At 41.5% G+C, this 9,196-nt stretch overlaps 1 protein-coding gene across 1 annotated transcript; it reads right to left on the bottom strand.

Moving 5' to 3' along the window:
• Positions 1-496: 496 nt before the first annotated feature.
• LOC115754049 (BOI-related E3 ubiquitin-protein ligase 1) lies at positions 497-2,100 on the bottom strand. The gene is made up of 3 exons (XM_030692957.2): positions 1,866-2,100; positions 1,364-1,736; positions 497-1,100 (listed from the first exon to the last, which is right to left on the bottom strand). Exons 1-3 carry the CDS (start codon positions 1,919-1,921, stop codon positions 567-569), a joined length of 963 nt encoding a protein of 320 aa, XP_030548817.1. The 5' UTR covers positions 1,922-2,100; the 3' UTR covers positions 497-566.
• Between the last annotated feature and the right edge of the window lie 7,096 nt (positions 2,101-9,196).

Raw genomic sequence — 9,196 nt, 5'->3', positions numbered from 1 at the left:
CGGAGAAAAGAGAAATGGGGTGCAAAAGTACTAGAAGAGTAATAAAGTAAAGAATAATTTTTTTCTATTTTTTCTTTTGGAAGTCTTAAGCAACAAAAATTAAATTTTCTTTTTTAAATGTCCTATCTTTAACTTTTGCTCTGTAGAGAGCAAGAGTCAAGTCTCGAATTTCAATCTCTTTACTAGTAGAATCGCATGCTTATTGACGCAAAAAAATAAAAAGATTACAATGTCAACGAATTTGTGCATTATCGATTATATTTTCCGAAGCAAGAAAAGATACGAACAACTACGATTAAAAAAGAAAGGAGAGATTTACTATGTATTTACACAAAATTGAAAAACCATCCCTCTCGATGGTTTTTCCCTCAATTCTCCAACAACTAAAGATATCAAAGAATCTCCCTATCAACTTCCATTACGATCCCCCCTCCTCATCCGAAAATTACAACAAAAAAAAAAGACTATTCCTTTTCCTCACCCTTTATTCTTTTCCTTTTTCCATTTTCCACCCCTAATTTTTCACCTTTTTTTTTACCTTTCCTGCCCCGGGGCTCTCCCGACCGTTACGACGACGCCGACAGGTTCACGTGCACGCTCGCCGTGACCGCCGAGCCGCACGCCGGGCAGTCGTGGTGGCTGGGCCCGCACGCCGCGCACAGGCACAGGTGCCTGCACGGCAGCAGCAGCACCGACGACTCCCTCTCCCCGCACGCCCTGCACCAACGCCGCCCCCTCCGCGATTCCGCATCCGAGGCGCCGCCGTCGGCTCCCGCCGCCACTGCCGCCCCGGGGTCGTTGCTCCCGCAGCAGGACTCCGCGCCGTCGTCGTCCCCGCAGCCGCGGGCGAGGGCGAGCTCGAGGTTGGAGCGGAGGGAGTTGGCGGCGGCCTCGTTGGTCTGGGCGAGGCCCCGCCAGATCTGGTTCTCCATCGCCAGGGACTTCACCTTTTCTTGGAGCAGCCAATTCATCTTCCCCATCTTCTGGATTTCGTCGTCTTTTTCCTTGAGTTTTCTAACGACCGAGTCGTGGATGGATGAGAGCAGCACTTTCGATTGCTGCTTCACTCTTTCTTCGAGTTCCAACCTCAACCTCTCTGTCTGTAAACATGTCAAGAACAAGAAAGTGGTCAGAAGATTTGGAATTTCCCTTTTTTTTTCTTTCGATAATACGCAATTCGTGGAAATTAAAGACTTTTCTTGCCAGAAACAGAATCGACATTGTGGATCTTTTCTGGGTTTTGTTTCTTGAAATCCCAAGGCAAGCCACAACCGTCACTAAAGACTTTGTCGAAACATAACTGATGACGAGAACAAAATAAATTAGAGAAAAAAAAAGGGGGGAAGGAAAAGAGGATCATTACATGTTGGGAAATCAAACGGTCGATCTCCGATTGATGCCGTTGGATCTCGAACGCGGCCTCTTGCCCCAGAAACGGGGATGCCTTGCTCATCTTCTGAGGATTATGATTCACTTGGAGGAGATCGCCGAACGCGTCTCTGGACCGCTTGTGGTGGTTCACTTGAACAGGGACGGCGGCCGCGTTGTAGTTGCTGGTTAATCCGCTGTCGGTTTTCAGGGAGGGTTTCACGGTGAAGATCTCGGGGACCATGCGAGGTTGCTGGAGGCAGGACGGCGGCAAGATCGGGTCCGGCGTTGCCGTTGCCGCCAGAGGGATGAAATCCTCCGCTTGGCTGGCGTAGAAATCGGCACCGTTCTTCATCGCGATAAAATCCCTGCAAAACCCGCCAACAGAATCGAGCCAATCCAATCTATTAGTTCCAAAAAAAAAAAAACAGAAACAGAGAGAAACAGGGGAGAGAGAGAAATAACCAAAACACCCAAGAACGGCCATCGATGATTACCTGTTCGCGATCATCTGGGTATGAAAAGGATTGACATGCCGCGCTTCCACCGCCATGGGAGCCGTTTCTTGCTTCTCGGCTTTCGCTTAAAGAGAGAGAGAAACACAGGCAGACAGAGAGAGAAACAGAGAGAGCGAGAGAGAGAGAGAGCTTCTTCTTCTCAGAGGAAGAGCATGAAGCAGAGAGAAAGGTGGTGGCAGAGTAACTTCGCTTTTGGTGTGGTGTTGTAATGTCTGGGAGGTGGGGTGGCGTTTGGCTTTTTATGTGGGGGAGCGTGATGGGAGGGTAGAGAGAGAAAGTCAATGGGTCTAGAGAGAGGAAATCTCGTACATCATTGTTGCGCAGATTTCTTTACTCAAGAAGCGATTAGTGAATTATGGGAGGTTGCAGAGTTTGTCCCCCCACCCAGACAAATGACAAAAAAAGGTATTTTTTTTTTAATCTGTCAGTCTTTTACCTTAAAAAAAAAAGGTGGCCGTTTCTTTTTTCATTTTTTTTTCTCTTTTTGGTTTTTTTTTTCATATTTGCCATTAAATTACCAAAAACAAAGGCTCCATTTAATGAGGGATTAGATTTTTTACTTTGTTCTGAAGTCTAGGGTTAATTGCCCAAATCTCATGTTGCCGATTTTCTACTTGCCATTTTTGTGGCCAAGGAGGATCTCGAGACAGATTTACCGGGCCATGACGCGTATAATCTGAAAATTTAATTTTGGAATTATTCGAGTCATGCAATAGGCGACGTATCGCGTACGATACGTTACTGCCAAAGGAAATATTTTTCCCAAATACGAATAAAGATAGCGGGGTGAATGTATCGGTTTACAAAAGACATACTTTTAAAATCTTTTTACTCCGTTCTTAAATCAACGTTAGTGCGCAAATCTCCTTTTGCCGATTTTCTACTCGCCCTTTTTTGTGGCCGGGGGATCCGGTGACAGATTTACCGAATCATGATGTGTATATCCTTAATATAATTTTGGAGTTACTTCAGTTGCGTCATGCAATAAAAGACGTATCGTGTATGATACATTGTTGGCCAAATGAAATACTTTTCGCAAATACAAGCAAAGATAACAGGTGAGTGTACCATTTAAAAAAAGGACATACCTTTAATATTGGCAAATCGTGCATGCATCAATTAAAAAGAATGGAAAATGAGTGTGTAACGGCTAACCGTGACGGAATCGTATGCATCATTCAAATTTCCTATTAAAACCGGTCAACTAGATTGTCGGTTTTTAAGGGGAAATCTATTTTTTTTATACATGAACTTTGTATAAACATTAAATTAAGGGGAGTTTCTCAAAAAATCAAGAACAGATGAATATGTCGTTAAGCGGATAAACTCGTAAAGGAAAAGGAAAATGTGTATGACCGCGCAACAAATTAAGGATATACTTGGGATGGGTCATGCCTTTCGAACTTTTAATATGCTATAATAGCAAATAAAATCAATATGGTATCTCAAAACAATAAACGAATAATTTGAGAGGAAATTTTTAAATAATTGCCTAGATGCGCGTCGTTTTGGGAAAAACCCGGAATGGCAAATTGCGAAGTGATGCGTTGGCAACCTGTACGGTCAAGGAAAAATAAAAGGCCAAAAAAGGAAAGTTTTTCACTTTTTCACCAGGTCGCGGACCGAGATTTACGCAGCGGTGATCCTCGCACACCTCACAGACGCGCGGTGCATGCGCCACGTGTCCTCGAGCTGTCCGGAACGCGTCACAAGTAGGAGTCCACGTAAGCACGTTACTACAGTCCAAAGCCCGCAGAGTGGGCCCCTCCCCCCCTCTCGCTCCGCTTAAGGTGGGGCTGTCTATTTGAGAACGTGACCATTCCGGGGTGGGGCCCTCCTCGCACGAGTGAAAAGTCAGCCGAATCTCCGGTTCGAAAAAAATTGTCTGTTTATATACTTTTCAGAATTCCTATTGGGTACCGACCAAAAAGAAAAAAAATTCCCATTGGGGAAAAAAACCCCAATTTAGGTAATATTTAACAAATTATTTGTAAATTAGGTCGAGCATCCAAAATACGCAAGGTCTGCAAATTCGAGGTACGCCGGATTGACACGCACGTGCTATGGCAGTATTCAAAACTAGAAGCCGGCTGGATCTGATATCATCGATATGGGGCAGTTGGGCATCGACTAGTCCGATTCCTCCGCTCTCTTAATTCGTACTTTTCACACGACGTAAATATTGTAATTTATGGGTACTGTATCATTAACTAAAATTACCGTCCTACCCCCCAAAAAAAAAATTATCGAGTCACCGACGAGGTTCGCGACATCGAAATAGCAGGTTTGTCGCCGTGTTTCGTCACACCAGATTTGGCGGTCCAGATTGATTTTTCCGTTTTTGTAAGTAACGACACGGTCGTTTCTTTTTTATTTTTTATTTTTTATTTATAATTCGGACCAACTGGTGGGGCCCGCGGCATCTGGAAGAACGATTGTCCCCGAGTGTCAGTGTCCGTACGACAATTGGGAGAGTGTCGTCTTACGTGCATGCACTGATCTGGCACGAGCAGGCCCCCTCTGGCTCTGGCTGGTGGTTGTTAGTGCCATTTTTCCTTATTTATATTATTTCATTTTTATTTATTTATTTTGTCATTTCCCCATATTTCCCCTTCCTTCCTAAACGGGCGTCGTTAACCAAAGCCTTCACGACATTAATTGAGTTAATTGAGTATTAAGAATAAAATTAAGGCATCGAGAAGCTTTCCTCAATTGACAAATCTTTGGGACGCTTGGTCATGACACGAGAAAGATCGTGTTTTTTTTTTTTTTAAAATTATAAACATCTCTATTTAGATGTCTAACACCGATAAAAATTCTTCGGAAAATGCCGATTTCGCAAATGAAGCCACTGGGGCACGATGCATTTTGAAATTACGAATGACCCTAAAGGCGCATCGGAAGTAAATCCAAGACACTTATTATTTTTCTTGAAATTGAATGGATATTGGTATTTAATGTTTGGTCCTAGATTTACTTAGGTAACGTAAATCTAATTTTGGATCACGCCTTGGGAACCGTATCCAGCTAAAATTAAGGTTGTATTTATGGGGGCGATGCGTGTTCTAATTGCTGGATTGTGCATGTTGAATCGCCATCTGACCACAGATTCGATGTAGTTTCCAATTTGGAAAATTCATATTGATTTCATCATTTTCATTTTTTTTTTTACCTTTAGTCTTGAAAAAAAAAGTGACGTAACCGATCAATCAAATTATTTCCACGCGAGACTTGCATTTCGATCGAATTTCGAGTTAAATTTCGAAATCTCTCACTTCTCATTAGCTTGCCCTTTTATCATTTCCTTCCCTTGATACTATGTTAATTACTGCATTAATTAGTTTAAAATTAGCTGGAGACCTTCAGAAACTGATCTAATTCCGACAATTAAAGCAATCAAGTTCCTTCTAGAACCGGTCATGGGTCTACATTATCCTCTCTTTACTAAAATTCATGTAGAAGAGTAATTACTCCGTTTTAATGAGACAATCAAATCGAATAAGACGCTAATTTATTAAAAGCTGTTGCACAATCACATAAAACTATGAAGAGAAAGAAGCCATTTCTGCCAAAATGTCAATTATTGGCCGATTAAGCAAATCAAATTTCGGGCATGCTTTCGAATAGTTTCCAACTTTGGATTCGGAAGGCTCCGCTTAGGTTCCACATGATGCGGGGAGTGCATCCATCAGAAGAGTTATCCAATCGGTCCTAAACTTACTATGCTAATGCCAATTTAATCCTAAAATTTCCAATTTTTCCAGTTTAGACCAAGACATTTGTACGGATTTTCAATAAAGCCATTCTAGTCGATTTTCACTGGAGATTGCTAATGTGGCAGCCCCGTTGCCAACTGTCCTACACGGCACAACACCACGTTAGTGATCTCCGACGAGAATAGGCCCGGTGGGGGGGGGATTAACATCGAACAATTTGGGGCTAAATTGATAAAATAAAATAAAAAGTTCAAGATTGAATTGACGTTCATAAAATAGGGGTAAGGCTGACTGGATAGTTTTCTCTGCATCCACCAGGCGCATCTGAATTTTCTCGCTGAGAGTATTAATTTATTCTCCACGAATTGACAAATGGAAAGACTTTTGCTTAAGTAATAATAACAATTAAGCTTTGACATAGATAGAGATACATGAAGATACGTACCATCCTCAAGGGCACGGACCTGTGCGTCTTCGATAATTACCCGGTGTACGCAAGACCGGGGGACTACCACATCCGATAGACATTAGCCGGGCCTAAGAGCTCGGGTGGTTTCCCCTTTCACCATCCTTTTTCTTTTTTCTTTTTTTGCAAAATTTTTTTTTGGTTGGTTTTTTGGCAAATTTAGGGCCTGTACGGTAACACTTCGTGAAAAGTGTTTCTGTTCCGAAAGTGGTCCAGGAACCCTTTCGGAATAGAAACTCGTATGGTTGAAAAATATTCCAAAAGTGTTTCGGGGAACACTTTTAAAAGAAGAAACACTTTTGAAGCCAAAAAAAGAAACAAAAAAAACTTGTTTCTGGATTTTAGAACACTTTTTAGAAACAATTGGAGGGCAAGCTCATGCAAGCCACCATTGCGTACCATCGTCGGCGAGGAGCTGAAGTGGCCGCCACCGGTCGCCGGCCGTCGCCGTTCACCGATTGCGGATCATTCCTTTTGGTGAATTTTTTTTTTTTTTTGTATTTGCCAAACGCATTTCTATTCCCGAAAATCGTAGCCGAGAACAAAAACACAAAAAAATACTACTGCTCCAAATATGTTTTTAGAAATAAAAACGTTACCATATGTAACCTTAGTAACCATAAAATAAGCAAAAGGAGGACAAAACTCATTATTAATTTGTTCTTTCCTCTTGGCCCTTTATGTCTCCGATGAAGGAGAAAAAAGAAGCCTAGGCAAACTAAAATAGCTTTTTTTTCGAATGGATACAGAAGCTTAATACATCCAAAAATGCATATATTTATGTATATGTATGTATGGACCATATATAAATATATATATATATATATATATTCTATTTTTAAGAGTTTGATCCGTCATGTTCTTTTCATTGTCACATAAATTGGCCTCCCAAACCCGAGTAAAGTTCTTAAATTATTTCGTCTAAACTCTGGGATGTAAAATTCGGGAGTATTCTCCGGAATGAATGGAAGAAAAATATTTTCTCTCAACTTAAGAGAGTGATGGTGGGGAAAGTGGACTCTACGTCATCTTCGAATGGCTATTCCCTAATAGGTCGTATAGTAGCGGCCCGCGCCTGGGGTGAATCATCGGAGCTTCGGTTCCTCTGTTGTTGACTTGTGCTTTGCACAATATCTTAAAATCGACTTATCGGCGACGTCCAAAAAAATGCATATATAAATATATATTCTATTTTTAAGAGTTTGATCCGTCACATTCTTTTCATTTTCACATAAATTGGCCTCCATCTCGTGATTGCCTATAAAATGGGCACGACTCTCGCCTAGTCGTTATCCACAGCTAGCTGCAATTCTATTGCATTCGAACTTTGAGTACAGCCAAAATCAAATTAATTGCGGAAGATAAAAGAAGAAGAAGTTGGAGCTTTCGCCGAAAGAATTTCGAAAAAGCATTGATTGACCCGTCCTTTTCCAATTCGAGGTCCACTGAATTTCGCAACGCAATTTCTCAGCTCTGATAATTAGGTTTGAAAAAATGGGGAAAAAAATGGACCCGACCCAGGTGGAAGAAGTCAAGTTATCCACATTCATGTGGCAATTATGTCTGGTCCCCTCCCTCCCCGATCGGTTCGAATCGACCGCACCCAAATCAAACAAACAAACAAAGCAATTAAATCGATTAGTTTAAGTACACGAACATCGCGCGATTGATTAGGAACTGACCACCGATTGATTAGGAATTGACCGATTGAGATGGGGTTGTGGGGGAGGGGGAAAACACTGTGATCCCCGCTTGTGTCCAACACCCATCGAACATCATCTTAAATTCGCCCACGCCCACTAGTTCGACCGATGCGAAAGAGAAGAGGAAATGAAAGGGAAGTTGCCACCCGGAGAAGAAAACAAAAATGAATGTTGGACGGACCAAATCTATCCACATTGCTCTCATCATCTTCCAACATTGATGTGATTACATTTCAAGTGATTGACGGTGTTTTTGATGGGTGGGAGCAATCTTTAATCAATTTCTCTTAAAATTAGTACTTAAAGAAATCAATTAACGATACGATACTCTTTAAAAAAATATTTTGATTTTTAGCGAAGTGATTACACGTACCGTAAGAATCTCAAAAAGAGTACATCATTCGGAGCTTATCGATTCGTTTATTATTAAAAAGCTTAAGGTTTTTTGTACTTCTGGACATTTCAACGAAATAGGTTTGAGAAATTGTCGTGAGTTTAGTTACAAGCAATATGTGCATCCAGATTCAACCTCGATGGCCTTGACCCAGTCAATTATAGGGGGAAGCCAAGGGGACACCATCGACCACCTCGATTAGCAAGCCAAATCGGACGTTATTTCCTTTGAGAAAATCATCGGACCCCAATACATATTGGGAACGAGTTACTAATCGGGCATCTGCTCTAATACCACTTATTGGGAATTATGATGCCCTAATAGTCACAATCCGACGTTTTCGTCCCATTGAATTTCTCGATCTCAACTTTCGATCCAAACGTGATTGCAAATACAACATTTTTCAAAGAGTTTGAGCGATTTTAAACTCTTCCTTGTTTGTATTCGTGATGGGTGGGTCTTGATCCTAGGACCAAATCACAATAATTTCCCGTGTCTTTATGCTTCTTATCGATTTTGCTCCGGCAACCTCTCATCCTTCGTAAGATTCGTCTGACTTTCGCGTTATTTTCGCACTAAAGAAGGTGCCAAACCTTATAGAACTATGGAATCTCAAAGTGAAGGTGTCGATAGGAACGAAATGGGCATGCCCGTTGTTGGAGTTTCATGAAAACTACAAGTTCTCTCACTCCCCCTTTTCGAAAGTGGGACTCCTTGGAATCCCTAGACAATGGCCACTCGGCATCCATTTCACTTTTTTCTTGTACTTCTTCGTTATCTCAAATCTCCTAGGGCAGCCTTTATTCACTTGCCAACCGCATGGAATATATAGAGTAAGAGATACCATGATGATCCACCAAAAAAATAAAAAAATAAATAATTTATATTAAAAAAGAGAGGAGGAAAAGTCTTCTTGTGTGGGACCCACAAAAGTAAACCCAAAAGGGTGTTGGAGGAGCATTTTGGATATTACATGGAAAGAACTCAAAAGCAAAAGAGAGAACACAATGTCCACTTTTGAAGGTCATTGG

This window comes from Rhodamnia argentea, chromosome 3 (genome assembly GCF_020921035.1).
Source record: "Rhodamnia argentea isolate NSW1041297 chromosome 3, ASM2092103v1, whole genome shotgun sequence".
Taxonomy (NCBI): domain Eukaryota; kingdom Viridiplantae; phylum Streptophyta; class Magnoliopsida; order Myrtales; family Myrtaceae; genus Rhodamnia; species Rhodamnia argentea.
Note: the sequence above shows the minus strand (reverse complement) of the source record. Positions and strands in the feature narration are given on the sequence as shown.